Consider the following 16,113-nt stretch of genomic DNA (forward strand, 5'->3'; position numbering starts at 1 on the left):
GTCATCTGATGAACCCACCCCCTTGTGACGTCATTGACTGAGGGCATGCTGGGTCATTGAAGTCACAAGGGGTGGTGTCACCGATATTTACTGGTTGGTTGGTAGGGACGCCGGTGACTTTAAGGTTCCCCTAACGAGCTGGTTCCTGTAAGGACTGCGCAGACGCAATCCTTGCCGACGGAAATCTCCGAACCTCTGGCGGCATCCACGCTCATTCTTTAACATCCCTGTGGATTGGAGGATGTTAAAAAAAGAGCCAGGAGGCCGAGCGAGCGCAGCAAGACCATCCGAGCGAAGCGAGGACGTGAGGCCGACTGGCCACTTTCCTCAAATTCCACGTCGCCCTGGATGCCGGCCGAGGTTCGGAGATTTCCGTCGGCAAGGATTGGGCCTGCGCAGTCCTTACAGTAACCAGCTCGTTAGCCGGAACCATATCGTCAGATCACCGGCGACCCAGCTCCTGCGTCAGGGCTCCTAACGCTGCCTGAGCACATCAGCGTTTAGGCCCCCTGTCCCTCAAAATTGGGGTAATGCATTGGGTAAGTTAGGCGGCCACAAGGCCCCTGTGATTGTGAGGCCTTAGGCAATCATCTAATTAAAGAGCCGCCTCTGCCTCAATGTGTCCGATGAGCCAGTATTCAACCCAACCAGTACCTGCAAACACTCTGTCCAGTCAGCTGGGATAACAGATTGAGGCATTCAAGCGGTATCAATTTCAAACGGAAATAGTTTGTTTGGACCAGCTTACCCCAACAACCTATAGGCTCAAGCCTGCCTTTTCTGATCGTAAATCCAGCCCCACATACAGATAACAGGGAATTTTACTTGAAATGAAGACATAGCAGAAGTAAATTTGCCTTTTGTAGCTCCGAGGTGCCAGGACACCATGGGAATGAGGGGGAAGGGATTGAAGGAACTGGCAAAAAGGAGAGTTGAAGAGGATTGCAGGACAATTTTGGATACAGAAGGAACATCCGGGATACAATTCATTGTCGTCGTCGTCTCCATCTTAGAAATAAAACAGTTTATCCTCCTTTGTCTTATTCAGCTGCAATGCCGTCAAAGACGGTCCTTCGTTTTTTTGAGGCATAGGTACGAACACTTTAACGTGGCTGTAAGCGTTAGCTCCAGTCTCAACCTGCGAAGATCAGAAAAAGAACGTTCATTAGAAACAAATTACACCTTAAATTTTGTATTTTCACTGATATACGCACAGCCCCATTCACGTACCACTTACGTAAACGACGTAAAATTCGACGGCTGTTCCGACGTCCATACCTTAACATTGGCTGCGCCTCATATAGCAGGGATAACTGTATGCCGGACGTAAGCCTTACGTAAACGGCGTAGCGGGCGCAAGTACGTTCGTGAATCGGCGTATGTAGCTCATTTACATATTCTACGCGTAAATCTACGGAAGTGCCCCTAGCGGCCAGCGTAAATGTGCACCCCAAGATACGACGGCGTACTAAGACTTACGTCGGTCCGATGAAGCACGATTTCAGGCGTATCTAGTTCCCTGAATAGCGCGCATAGATACGACGGCGCATCTTTCAACTTACGCGGCGTATCTATAGATACGCCGACGTAAAGGGTACCTGAATCTAGCTCTATGTATTTTTTTTACTCCCACTGACACTGGGGTATTTTTTACTTCCACTGGCCACACTCCGGACCCACTAAAGTCGGAAAGACCGTAAACTGGTCCTTTGTTTAGAAAGTTTGGAGACCCCTGATCTAAATTTTCGGTCCCCCTGGCTGGATCATGACAGATGTAAAAAGGTTTATGAAAACAAGCAAAAATATGAGGGGACATTAGAGAATAATAATAATCCATTGGAGGATAATAAGAATAATAGTATATTAGAGGATAAGCTCCTCTGGTACAGAATGGTGACAATGTTGCATAAAAACCAACATTACCTTGAAAAAGTAATTTGTTCCGGCAACAACCTGAGTACTGACGAGGACGGCCTTAAATACGCTGGGGTTCGTCCCGGACTGCTTCACAAATTGATCTTTCACCTGAAAACAAACAAAGTGCGTCAAGTTTGGAAAGACCGATATACATAGTTACATAGTAGGCAAGGTTGAAAAAAGACACAAGTCTAACCTATAGACTAAGACCATTCAAAATAGATATACCTCTAAATATATAGGCCCGGATTCTCATAGAGCGGCGCATAGTTATGCCGGCGTAGCATATCGAATATACGCTATGCCGACGTATAGCAGAGCGGCGAGCACAGTGGCCTGGATTCAAGAAGCAATTGCGCCTGTGTAACCATAAGTTACACAGCGCAATTGCTTACTTGCCCCGGCGTAACGAATGCTCCTGATTCAGGAACCTCGTTACGCCGACTGCAGCCTAAGATATGCGCGGCATAAGGCTCTTATGCCCGCATATCTTAGGCTGCATTCTTGCGATGGCCGCTAGGTGGCGTTCCCGTTGTGCTCAGCGTATAGTATGCAAATTGCATACTAACGCTGATTCACAACATTGCGCGAGCCCTGCGTACGCAATTTACGTTGTTTCCGTACGGCGGTTTTCGCGTAAGGCTGCCCCTGCTATTAGCAGGGGCAGCTAATGTTACGTATACCCGTCGTTCCCGCGTCGCGAAATTTGAAATTTACGTAGTTTGCGTAAGTGAATCGTGAATGGCGCTGGACGCCATTCACGTTCACTTTGAAGCAAATGACGTCCTTGCAACGTCATTTGCCGCAATGCACGTCGGGAAAGTTTCCCGACGGAGCATGTGCTCTACGCTCGGCGTGGGAACGCGCCTAATTTAAATTATTCCCGCCCTCTACAGGATCATTTAAATTGCGCGCGCTTACGGCGGGCATTTTGCCGGCGCGCCCACGCAATTTACGGAGCTACTGCTCCGTGAATCAAGGGCAGCGCAGTAAATTTGTGGGGGCGCAGGGCAAAAACGTTGCCCTGCGCCTCCCTAAAAAATGCGCAAATCTACTTGAATCCGGGCCAGTATTCACAAAGCACTCGCTCCCAACGTTGCGCCGGCGTAACGTAAATTCCTCTGCGTAAGCCCGCCTAATTCAAAGTAGGTGGAAGGTGGGCGTGATCCATTTAAATGAAGCGTGACCCCATGCAAATGATGGCCTGAACGAACGGCACATGCGCCGTCCCATGGACGCATCCCAGTACGCATGCGTCAGAATCACGTAGTAAATACTCCATAAGATACGTCGAATCACTGCCTACGACGTGAACGTAACCTACGCCCAGCCCTATTCACGTACTACTACGTAAACGACGTAAAATACGACGGCTGTTCCCTGGTCCATACCTTAACATGACTTACACCTGCTTTATGAGGCTTAACTTTACGCCGGATGTACGACTTACGTAAACAGCGTATATTAATGCGCCGGGCGCAAGTACGTTCGTGAATCAACGTATCTCACTCATTTGCATATGGGAATCAAATTTCCCATATGCCTCCAGCGTAAATATGCGCCCAAGATACGCCGGCGTAGGCAAGTAACATCTTTTGTAAGAAGCCTATTTTCATGCGTATCTAGTTCTATGGGCACAGCGCACGGATACGACGGCGCATCTTTACACTTACGCGGCGTATCTCGAGATACGTCGGCGTAAGTGCTACGTGAATCCAGGCCAATATGACTAAATACTCATTTGTATTTATATATATATATATATATATATATATATATATATATATATATATATATATATATATATACACACACACATATACACACACTCACTGGCCACTTTATTAGGAACACCTGTTCAATTGCTTGGTAACACAAATTGCTAATCAGCCAATCACATGACAGCAACTCAATGCATTTAGGCATCTAGATGTGGTGAAGACGGCTTGCTGAAGTTCAAACCCGAGCATCAGAATGGGGAGAAAAAGGGGATTTAAGTTATTTTGAACATGGCCTGGTTAACGGTGCCAGACGGGCTGGTCCATACTTGCCAACAGTCCCGATTTTCCCAGGACAATACAGATTTTGGGACCCTCATGCCAATCGGAGCTCATCCCGCTTAAATTCCCGGGATTTCGCCTTTGTCCCAGGAAATTGGGAATGTTTTAGGCAAAAACGGTTGGCGGGCTACAAAAAGATGGCTGCCTCCACGAGGACTATTTCCCCGTGTGTTCAGTGGAGAGGGGAGGGGCAGCCAATCGGCTTCTCTCTACAGTGTACAAGTAGACAATTCTCTTGTACACTGAAGCAGATTGGTTGCACGGCTCAGAGGCCCCTCCCCTCTCCACTGAACACATAAGAAAGCTGGAAACTGTAGCCGTCGCTGGTGGGCACAGACACATTAAAAGGAGGGCTCCACTGCCGGGGACACTAATGTAAGGAGGGCTCCACTGCCGGGGACACTAATGTAAGGAGGGCTCCGCTGATGGGGACACTAATGTAAGGAGGACTCCGCTGCCGGGGACACTAATGTAAAGAGAGCTCCGCTGCCGGGGACACTAATGTAAGGAGGGCTCCGCTGCCAGGGACATTAATGTAAGGAGGGCTCCGCTGATGGGGACACTAATGTAAGGAGGGCTCCACTGCCGGGGACACTAATGTAAGGAGGGCTCCACTGCCGGGGACACTAATGTAAGGAGGGCTCCGCTGATGGGGACACTAATGTAAGGAGGGCTCCGCTGCCGGGGACACTAATGTAAGGAGAGCCCCGCTGCCGGGGACACTAATGTAAGGAGGGCTCTGCTGATGGGGACACTAATGTAAGGAGGGCCCCGCTGATGGGGACACTAATGTAAGGAGAGCTCCGCTGATGGGGACACTAATGTAAGGAGGGCTCTGCTGATGGGGACACTAATGTAAGGAGGGCTTCGCTGCCAGGGACACTAATGTAATGAGAGCTCCGCTGATGGGGACACTAATGTAAGGAGGGCTCCACTGCCGGGGACACTAATGTAAGAAGAACTCCGCTGCCGGGGACACTAATGTAAGGAGGGCTCCGCTGAAGGGGACACTAATGTAAGGAGAGCTCCGCTGCCGGGGACACTAATGTAAGGAGAGCTCCGCTGATGGGGACACTAATGTAAGGAGGGCTCCGCTGATGGGGACACTAATGTAAGGAGGGCTTCGCTGCCAGGGACACTAATGTAAGGAGAGCTCCGCTGATGGGGACACTAATGTAAGGAGGGCTCCGCTGCCGGGGACACTAATGTAAGGAGAGCTCCGCTGATGGGGACACTAATGTAAGGAGGGCTCCGCTGATGGGGACACTAATATAAGGAGGGCTCCGCTGATGGGGACACTAATGTAAGGAGGGCTTCGCTGCCAGGGACACTAATGTAAGGAGGGCTCCGCTGATGGGGACACTAATGTAAGGAGGGCTCCGCTGCTGGGGACACTAATGTAAGGAGGGCTCCGCTGATGGGGACACTAATATAAGGAGGGCTCCGCTGATGGGGACACTAATGTAAGGAGGGCTTCGCTGCCAGGGACACTAATGTAAGGAGGGCCCCGCTGATGGGGACACTAATGTAAGGAGAGCTCCGCTGATGGGGACACTAATGTAAGGAGAGCTCCGCTGATGGGGACACTAATGTAAGGAGGGCTCCGCTGATGGAGACACTAATGTAAGGAGGGCTCCGCTGATGGAGACACTAATGTAAGGAGGGCTCCGCTGATGGGGACACTAATGTAAGGAGGGCCCCGCTGATGGGGACACTAATGTAAGGAGGGCTTCGCTGATGGGGACACTAATGTAAGGAGGGCTCCGCTGATGGGGACACTAATGTAAGGAGGGCTTCGCTGATGGGGACACTAATGTAAGGAGGGCTCCGCTGATGGGGACACTAATGTAAGGAGGGCCCCGCTGATGGGGACACTAATGTAAGGAGGGCTCCGCTGCCGGGGACACTAATGTAAGGAGGGCTCCGCTGCCGGGGACACTAATGTAAGGGGGGCTCAGTTGCCACTAATGTAAGAAGGGCTCCGCTGATGGGGACACTAATGTAAGGAGGGTAACGCTGATGGGGACACTAATGTAAGGAGGGCTCTGCTGATGGGGACACTAATGTAAGGAGGGCTCAGCTGCCAGGGACACTAATATAAGGAGGGCTCTGCTGATGGGGACACTAATGTAAGGAGGGCCCCGCTGATGGGGACACTAATGTAAGGAGGGCTCCGCTGATGGTGACACTAATGTAAGGAGAGCTCCGCTGCCGGGGACACTAATGTAAGGAGGGCTCCGCTGATGGGGACACTAATGTAAGGAGGGCTCCGCTGAGAGGGACACTAATGTAAGGAGGGCTCCGCTGATGGGGACACTAATGTAAGGAGAGCTCCGCTGCCGCGGACACTAATGTAAGGAGGGCTCTGCTGATGGGGACACTAATGTAAGGAGGGCTCCGCTGATGGGGACACTAATGTAAGGAGGGCTCCGCTGCCGGGGACACTAATGTAAGGAGGGCTCCGCTGATGGGGACACTAATGTAAGGAGAGCTCCGCTGATGGGGACACTAATGTAAGGAGAGCTCCGCTGCCGGGGACACTAATGTAAAGAGGGCTCCGCTGCCGGGATACTAATGCAAGGAGGGCTCCGCTGCCGGGGACACTAATGTAAGGAGGGCTCCGCTGCCGGGGACACTAATGTAAGGAGGGCTCCGCTGCCGTGGACACTAATGTAAGGAGGGCTCCGCTGATGGGGACACTAATGTAAGGAGGGCTCCGCTGATGGGGACACTAATGTAAGGAGGGCTCCGCTGATGGGGACACTAATGTAAGGAGGGCTCCGCTGATGGGGACACTAATGTAAGGAGGGCTCAGCTGCCGGGGACACTAATGTAAGGAGGGCTCCGCTGATTGGGACACTAATGTAAGGAGGGCTCTGCTGATGGGGACACTAATGTAAGGAGGGCTCCGCTGATGACACTAATGTAAGGAGAGCTCCGCTGCCGGGGACACTAATGTAAGGAGGGCTCCGCTGATAGGGACACTAATGTAAGGAGGGCTCCGCTGCCAGGGACACTAATATAAGGAGGGCTCCGCTGATGGGGACACTAATGTAAGGAGGGCTCCGCTGCTGGGGACACTAATATAAGGAGGGCTCCGCTGATGGGGACACTAATGTAAGGAGGGCTCCGCTGCCAGGGACACTAATATAAGGAGGGCTCCTCTGATGGGGACACTAATGTAAGGAGGGCTCCGCTGCTGGGGACACTAATGTAAGGAGGGCTCCGCTGCCAGGGACACTAATATAAGGAGGGCTCCGCTGATGGGGACACTAATGTAAGGAGGGCTCCGCTGATGGTGACACTAATGTAAGGAGGGCTCCGCTGCTGGGGACACTAATGTAAGGAGGGCTCCGCTGCCAGGGACACTAATATAAGGAGGGCTCCGCTGATGGGGACACTAATGTAAGGAGGGCTCCGCTGATGGTGACACTAATGTAAGGAGAGCTCCGCTGCCGCGGACACTAATGTAAGGAGGGCTCTGCTGATGGGGACACTAATGTAAGGAGGGCTCCACTGCCGGGGACACTAATGTAAGGAGGGCTCCACTGCCGGGGACACTAATGTAAGGAGGGCCCCGCTGATGGGGACACTAATGTAAGGAGGGCTCCGCTGCCAGGGACACTAATGTAAGGAGGGCCCCGCTGATGGGGACACTAATGTAAGGAGGGCTCCGCTGATGGGGACACTAATGTAAGGAGGGCTCCGCTGCCAGGGACACTAATATAAGGAGGGCTCCGCTGCCGGGGACACTAATGTAAGGAGGGCTCCGCTGATGGGGACACTAATGTAAGGAGGGCTCCGCTGCCGGGGACACTAATATAAGGAGGGCTCCGCTGATGGGGACACTAATGTAAGGAGGGCTCCGCTGATGGTGACACTAATGTAAGGAGAGCTCCGCTGCCGCGGACACTAATGTAAGGAGGGCTCTGCTGATGGGGACACTAATGTAAGGAGGGCCCCGCTGATGGGGACACTAATGTAAGGAGGGCCCCGCTGATGGGGACACTAATGTAAGGAGGGCTCCGCTGATGGTGACACTAATGTAAGGAGGGCTCCGCTGATGGGGACACTAATGTAAGGAGGGCTCCGCTGATGGGGACACTAATGTAAGGAGGGCTCCGCTGCCGCGGACACTAATGTAAGGAGGGCTCTGCTGATGGGGACACTAATGTAAGGAGGGCTCCGCTGATGGGGACACTAATGTAAGGAGGGCTCTGCTGATGGGGACACTAATGTAAGGAGAGCTCTGCTGCCGGGGACACTAATGTAAGGAGGGCTCCGCTGATGGAGACTCTAATGTAAGGAGGGCTCCGCTGCTGGGGACACGGACGGGCGGACACTTAAACCACGCCCAATTTTCTTTGCACACCTACAAACAAATGACCCGCCCCCTAATTATAATAATATTCCGCCTACATGCAAAAAATATTTTTTTTTTACAATGTTGGCAACTATGGCTGGTCTGAGTATTTAAAAAAATTGCTGATTGTAACAGGAGTCACTTTTGGGCACAGATTGAGCCAGGAACTAAAGAGACATATATTGGATTGTTTCAACATGGACAGCAATCTACCATATATCCTTTAATGTCTGTAAAGAATATTGTGACCCTACCGGTCAATAATGACTCTTTTCAATGATTAGCCCTGGCTAGTGACATGTTAAATGAGCCTGGCTCTTGAAAGGCCTTCCATTGTGTGAGGCTGTTGAGATGCTAACTAAGACTGCTTCTGTGGATTGAAACTGAGAGTCAGCCTGGCTCCTAGACCTCTCATTATGTATACTGTTTATGTGTGGAATGTACTTGTCGGAGACGTAACGTCTGGGGGATAATTAACTCTGAATTGTGTGAGGTTGTTGAGATGCTAACTAAGACTGCTTCTGTGGATTGAAACTGAGAGTCAGCCTGGCTCCTAGACCTCTCATTATGTATACTGTTTATGTGTGGAATGTACTTGTCGGAGACGTAACGTCTGGGGGATAATTAACTCTGAATATCATTATGTAAAAGAATGTGATTGAAGCCCCCCATGGTGTGATGAGGGGGGTGGAGCGTTTGATTGTTCCTATGATTTCTGTAACCTGTTGTACTGTATATAAGACTGAAACTAGCCATTAAAGATGTCTTGCATTTGAAACCAGAAAGCACAGAGCTGTGTCTCGTCTTATTCTGGGAAATGGGATGGATCGGGTCCTGTTGGTTGGAGTGTCAGATAAGCTGTCGTAGTTGATGGAAGGTCGTAAACGGTGGTGACCGTTACACTGATCTACTGGGATTTTCACGCACAATCTCTCGGGTTAAAAGAGAATGGTGGGAAAAGGAGAAAATATCCAGTGAGCGGCAGTTGTGTGGAGGAAAATGCCTTGTTGAGGTCAGAGTCCTGACCTCAACCCAATAGAACACCTTTGGGATGAATTATAGCGGAGACTGTGAGCCAGAACTTCTCGTCCAATATTAGTGCCTGACCTCACAAATGTGCCTCTGGAAGAATGGTCAAACATTCTAAACATCCTAAACCTTGTCGACGGCCTTCCCAGAAGATGCAAAGGGGCGGGGCCAACTCAATATTGAACCCTACGGACGAAGACTGGGATGTCATTTACAGTTCATGTGCGTGTAAAGGCAGGTGTCCCAATACTTTTGACAATATAGGGCCAGATTCACGTAGCTCAGCAGATCTATAGATCCGCTCGATCTACGTGAATTAAGATCCGCTCCCGCAAGTTTAGGAGGCAAGTGGCTAATTCACAAACCACTTACCTCCAAACTTGCGACGTCGGATCCTAAATCCCCCAGCGGAATTCAAATTCCGCGGCTAGGGGAGTATCATATTTAAATCAGGCGCGTTCCCGCGCCGATTTAAATGCGCATGCGTCGTCCGGGGAATTTCCCGGCGTGCATTGCTCCCACTGACGTCAGTGGTTGCGACGTGAGCGGGACTTGCGACGCGCGTGTTCGTGAATCGGCGTACGCAAACGACGTAGGAAAATTCAAATTCGACGCGGGAACGCCGGCTATACTTAACATTGGCTGCGCCTGATAAAAGAAGGGGTAAGTATACGACGGAAAACCGCTACGGAAACGACGCAAGAACACTGCGACGGGTCCGCGTACGTTCGTGAATTTGCGTATCTCGCTGATTTACATATTATTTATCGTAAATCAGCGGGAACGCCCCGGGCGCCATTTTTAAATTGAAAAAAAGATTTGACAGTGTAACACTGTCGGATCTAGCCCTATCTATGCGTAACTGATTCTATGAATCAGGCGCATAGATAGGACCAGTGTAAGTCAGAGATACGATGGTGTATCTGTAGATACACCGTCGTATCTCTTTGTGAATCTGGCCCTTAGTGTATATAGTATAATACGTTTTATGGTGCTCAGGTGTATTTAGTCGATACAGTTTAATGATATAATAATTAGCAGCAAGTAACAACCTGTTCCAGGTGATGAAACCTTCCGAGGAGAATTGTTCCCACAGCCAGGGACCTTCCCCGGGAAGTTTTACACCTCCATATGGTAATGAGATCTGAGTGCCAAACGCACCCTTTTCCCTCCACCCAGCAAGGCAGGAATCACCCGACTATTGCAAGGATCAGAATCTAATCATCCATCTCTGTCCCACCAGCCTGGAGGTTCTCATCACTCAGGGTGGCTAGATACAGCGCCTTGAAAAAAGTATTCATACCCCTTGAAATTTTTTGACATTTTCTCATGTTACACCCAAAAACGTAAATGTATTTTATTGAGATTTTATGTGATGGACCAACACAAAGTGTCACATAATTGTGAAGTGGAAGGAAAATTATAAATGTTTTTCAACATTTTTTACAAATAAATATGTGAAAAGTGTGGGGGGGGGGCATTTGTATGGCGCCCCCCGGAGTCAATACTTTGTAGAACCCCCTTTCTCTACAAGTCTTTTTGATGATGTCTCTACCAGCTTTGCACATCTAGAGAGGGACATTTCTGCCCATTCTTCTTCTTTGTAAAATATCTCAAGCTCTGTCAGATTGGATGGAGAGCGTCTGTGATCAGCAATTTTCAGGTCTTGCCACAGATTCTCAATGTGATTTAGGTCTGGACTGTGACTGGGCCATTCTAACACATGAATAGGCTTTGATGTAAACCATTCCATTGTAGCTCTGGCTGTATGTTTAGGGTCGTTGTCCTGCTGGAAGGTGAACCTCCACCCCAGTCTCAAGTCTTTTGCAGACTCTAACAGGTTTTCTTCTAAGATTGTCCTGTATTTGTTTCCATCCATCTTCCCATCAACTCTGACCAGCTTCCCTGTCCCTGCTGAAGAAAAGCATCCCCACCACATGATGCTGCCACCACCATGTTTCACAGTGGGGATGGTGTGTTCAGGGTGATGTGCAGTGTTAGTTTCCCCCCACATATAGCGTTTTGCTTTTAGGCCAAAAAGATGAATTTTGGTGTCATGTGACCAGAGCACCTTCTTCCACATGTTTGCTGTGTCCCCTCCCCCACATGGCTTCTCACAAACTGCAAATAGGTTTTCTTATGTCTTTCTTTCACCAATGTCTTTCTTCTCGTCACTTTTCCATAAAGGGCAGATTTGTGGAGAGACCACTAATAGTTGTCCTGTGGACAGATTCTCCCCCCTGAGCTGTGGATCTCTGCAGCTCCTCCAGAGTTACCATGGGCCTCTTGGCTGCTTCTCTGATGAATGCTCTCCTTGCCCGGCCCGGTCAGTTTAGGTGGGCAGCCATGTCTTGGTAGGTTTGCAGTTGTGCCATACTCTTTCCATTTTCCGATGATGGATTGAACAGAAGCTCCGTGAGATGATCAAAGCTTGGGAGATTTTTTTTATAACCTAACCCTGCTTTATACTTCTCCACAACTTTATCCCTGACCTGTCTGGGGTGTTCCTTGGCCTTCATGATGCTGTTTGTTCACTAAGGTTCTCTAAAGCCGCGTACACAGGATCGGACATGTTTAAGTTTTTGGTTGTTGTAACATGACAAAATGTGGAAAATTTCAGGGGTATGACAATTTTTTTATTTAACCACTTGCTTACCGGGCACTTAAACCCCCCTCCTGCCCAGACCAATTTTTAGCTTTCAGCGCTCTCACTCTTTGAATGACAATTGCGTGGTCGTACAACGCTGTACCCAAATGATATTTTTATCATTTTTTTCCCACAAATAGAGCTTTTCTTTTGGTGGTATTTGATCACCTCTGCGGTTTTTATTTTTTGTTAAAATTAAAAAAAAAAAAGCCTGAATTAAAAAAATAAATATATATACAAAACCGTTTTATATTTTGTTATAAAATGTTGCAAACAGGTAATTTTTCTCTTTCATTGATGTACTCTGATGAGGTTGCACTGATGGGCACCGATAAAGCGGCACTGATAAGGTGGCACTGATGGGTACTGATAGGTGACACTGAGAGGTGGCACCGAAAGGGATTGATAGGTGCCATTGGTGGGCACTGAGAAGTGGCACTAATAGGTAGCGCTGATAGCTAGCAGTATTGGGCAATGATGGTTGGCACTGATGTATGGCACTGCTAGGTGGCACTGATTAGCTCCACTGGTGGGCATTGATAAGCGCCAGTGGTGGGCATTGATAGGTGCCATTGGTGGGCAGTGAGAAGTGGCACTAATAGGTAGCGCTGATAGCTAGCAGTGTTGGGCACTGATGTATGGCACTGATGGATGGCACTGCTAGGTGGCACTGATTGGCACCACTGGTGGGCTTTGATAGGCGCCAGTGGTGGGCATTGATAGGTGCCATTGGTGGGCACTGAGAAGTGGCACTAATAGGTAGCGCTGATAGCTAGTAGTGTTGGGCACTGATGGATGGCACTGATGTATGGCACTGCTAGGTGGCACTGATTGGCACCACTGGTGGGCATTGATAGGCGCCAGTGGTGGGCATTGATAGGTGGCACTAATAGGTGGCACTGATAGCTAGCAGTGTTGGACACTAATAGGTGGCAGTGATGGGCACTGATGGATGGCAGTGATGGGCACTGATGGATGGCACTGCTAGGTGGCACTGATGAGTACAGTGCCGATCCTGACCTCCCTGGGGCCCTAAGCAAAATGACATGTCTCAAAAAAAGTTGAAAAGCTGGGGGGAGGGACGCTGCCGACAGTGACATGTCACATTAAAGTGAGAAGCGGGCGGTGCTGACTTCTTACCTCTTCTCCCATGCAGCCAGCCAGTTGAGAAGCGGGGTGAGGGGCCGAAAATGACTTTTCACCAGGCGGGGCCTCTAGTAATTTGGGGGGGCCCTCTGCAGCTTTGCGGGGCCCTAAGCGGCTTGCATAGTGAGCCTATAGGGCGGATCGGCCCTGGATTGGTACCACTGGTGGGCATCGATAGGCACCACTGGTGGGCATTGATAGGTGGCACTCGTGGGCATTGATAGGTGGCACTGTTATGCACTGGTGGGCATTGATAGGCGCCACTGGTGGGCATTGATAGGCGCCACTGGTGGGCATTGATAGGTGGCACTGGTGGGCATTGATAGGTGGCACTCGTGGGCATTGATAGGTGGCACTGTTATGCACTGGCAGGCAGTACTGGTGGGCACAGATATGGTGCCTGTGTCTCTTTCTCTTCGGGACAGATGTCCCTTGCACAGAAGCCAGTGATCTGTTTTTTTTTTCTCCTTACGCTGTCAGTGTGAAGAGAAAAAAATAACTATTACTGAGCTTCTGTTTACATCACGTGATCAGCTGTCATTGGCTGACAGCTGATCACATGGTAAGGGGCCGGGGTCTCATTGACTCTGTGATCACAGGGGGCGCGCGGGAAGTGTGCAAAGGGGAGGATGTCTATTGACGGCCTCCTGGCAATGTAGGTCCGCGCTGTAGCCATCATTCAGCTATAGCATGGATCTCAAAGAGTTAAAGACAAAAAAATAAAAATAAATACTTTAGTTAAAGGGGTTGCAAAAGTTTGTGTTTTTTCACCTGCATTAAGGTGAAAAAACACGTGGCAATCACCACCCCCCATCCCATTTTACTTACCAGAGCCCGTTCATTTCCTCTGCGCATCCCCGCTGCCGTCCTCTCCACGGAGTCCCGGCTTTGATTGGATAGATTGATAGCAGCGCAGCCATTGGCTCCCGCTGCTGTCAATCAAATCCAATGACGCGGGCGTCTATGGATGCCGAGTGTGTGACTCAGGAGCGCGCCCCGCAAGGTAACCCCCCCCTTGGGAGAGAGCTTCTCCAAGGGGGTTATCTAATGTGGGGTGGAGCCGCAAGAGCCACCGAGGGACCCTAGAAGAGGATGTTGGGGGCCACTCTGTGCAAAACTAGCTGCACAGTGGAGGTAAGTATGACATGTTTGTTATTTAACCGGTTAAGGCCCGCCGCATGTATATGTACGTCCACAGAATGGCACGTACAGGCATATGGGCGTACATGTACGTCCCCGTCTTTCCGCGGGAACGATCGGGACCCCCCCCCCCCCCGGTACATGCGGCGGTCGGTAACCCGCGGGGAACGATCCGGGACCACGGCGCGGCTATTCATTTATAGCCGCCCTATCGCGATCGCTCCCCAGAGCTGAAGAACGGGGAGAGCCGTATGTAAACACGGCTTCCCCGTGCTTCACTGTGGCGGCTGCATCGATCGTGTGATCCCTTTTATAGGGAGACTCGATCGATGATGTCAGTCCTACAGCCACACCCCCCTACAGTTGTAAACACACACTAAGTGAACACTAACTACTACAGCGCCCCCTGTGGTTAACTCCCAAACTGCAACTGTCATTTTCACAATAAACAATGCAATTTAAATGCATTTTCTGCTGTGAAAATGACAATGGTCCCAAAAATGTGTCAAAATTGTCCAAAGTGTCCGCCATAATGTCGCAGTCACGAAAAAAATCGCTGATCGCCGCCATTAGTAGTAAAAAAAAAAAAAAAATAATAATAAAACTATCCCCTATTTTGTAAACACTATAAATTTTGCGCAAACCAATCGATAAACGCTTATTGCGATTTTTTTTACCAAATATATGTAGAGGAATACGTATCGCCTAAACTGAGGGGAAAAAAAATGTTTTTATATATTTTTGAGGGATATTTATTATAGCAAAAAGTAAAAAATATTGAATTTTTTTCAAAATTGTCGCTCTATTTTTGTTTATAGCGCAAAAAATAAAAACTGCAGAGGTGATCAAATACCACCAAAAGAAAGCTCTATTTGTGGGTGGAAAAAGGACGCCAATTTTGTTTGGGAGCCACGTCGCACGACCGCGCAATTGTCTCTTAAAGCGACGCAGTGCCGAATTGTAAAAACCCCTCGGGTCATTTAGCAGCATATTGGTCCGGTCCTTAAGTGGTTAAAGTGAGAAAAAGAAAACCTTTAGTTAATTCAATGCTGACACACATTGTAAAACATTTTTGTGCGTGGCATAAAACTGCAGACACGCAATACACCCCCAACACACTTGTATGGTGTGAACAGGACACACAGAGAACAATTGTTTTCTCAGCGTCCCAATGCAGATCGACATACCGGCGGTGATCAAGCCCTTTAGGATTGGTTCCCCAACCACTTACCTTGTCGAGGATGGCTTGTTCTTCCTTAGTAGGTGTCCTGCCTGGACTTGTCCCCCCAAGTCGCGGACCTCCACAACTCATTGTTGCAAAGTTCTCAGCAGCAGACTGATGCAAACCAGCCAGTACCTGGGCTTATACACCTAAAAGGGCCGTACCATTCCACAGAGAGGGGCGGGGGGTGCCCAACAAGGACTACACCCTGTACCATTCTCAGCAGAAATGCTTTGAAAATGACACATGTTAAATCTTATGATTGCTGCAACAAAGTCTGTGCCCAGAAAATGCCCTTTTTTTTTGTATAACCCCCCCCCCCCCACCACCCACCCAACCATTGGAATGGTATGAGCCTGCAGATCCATGGAGGGGGTTTGGGGGTGGCACGCATTTTAGCACGCTTGACGAGGTGGATGCAGTCTGACAAGAATCAGGAATTGTCCATAAATATTTATATATTGTATAGAACGTTACGTAGCCTGGAGCTGACATTCCACGCCTATGGGTGTGTCTAGACAATGACATTTTCACACACACAACCTGAACATGGCTCAGCAATATTCTGTACATTCATCTTTGCGGCTCG

At 49.4% G+C, this 16,113-nt stretch overlaps 1 protein-coding gene across 1 annotated transcript; it reads right to left on the reverse strand.

Annotated features, from left to right (window-relative positions):
* Positions 1 to 426: 426 nt before the first annotated feature.
* LOC120928059 (cystatin-A-like) lies at positions 427 to 15,671 on the reverse strand. Its single transcript, XM_040339136.1, has 3 exons — positions 15,534 to 15,671; positions 1,924 to 2,025; positions 427 to 1,138 (listed from the first exon to the last, which is right to left on the reverse strand). The coding sequence occupies exons 1-3, from the start codon at positions 15,612 to 15,614 to the stop codon at positions 1,010 to 1,012; spliced, it is 312 nt and encodes a 103-aa protein (XP_040195070.1). The 5' UTR covers positions 15,615 to 15,671; the 3' UTR covers positions 427 to 1,009.
* Positions 15,672 to 16,113: the final 442 nt, after the last annotated feature.

Source organism: Rana temporaria, chromosome 2, assembly GCF_905171775.1.
Source record: "Rana temporaria chromosome 2, aRanTem1.1, whole genome shotgun sequence".
Taxonomy (NCBI): Eukaryota; Metazoa; Chordata; class Amphibia; order Anura; family Ranidae; genus Rana; species Rana temporaria.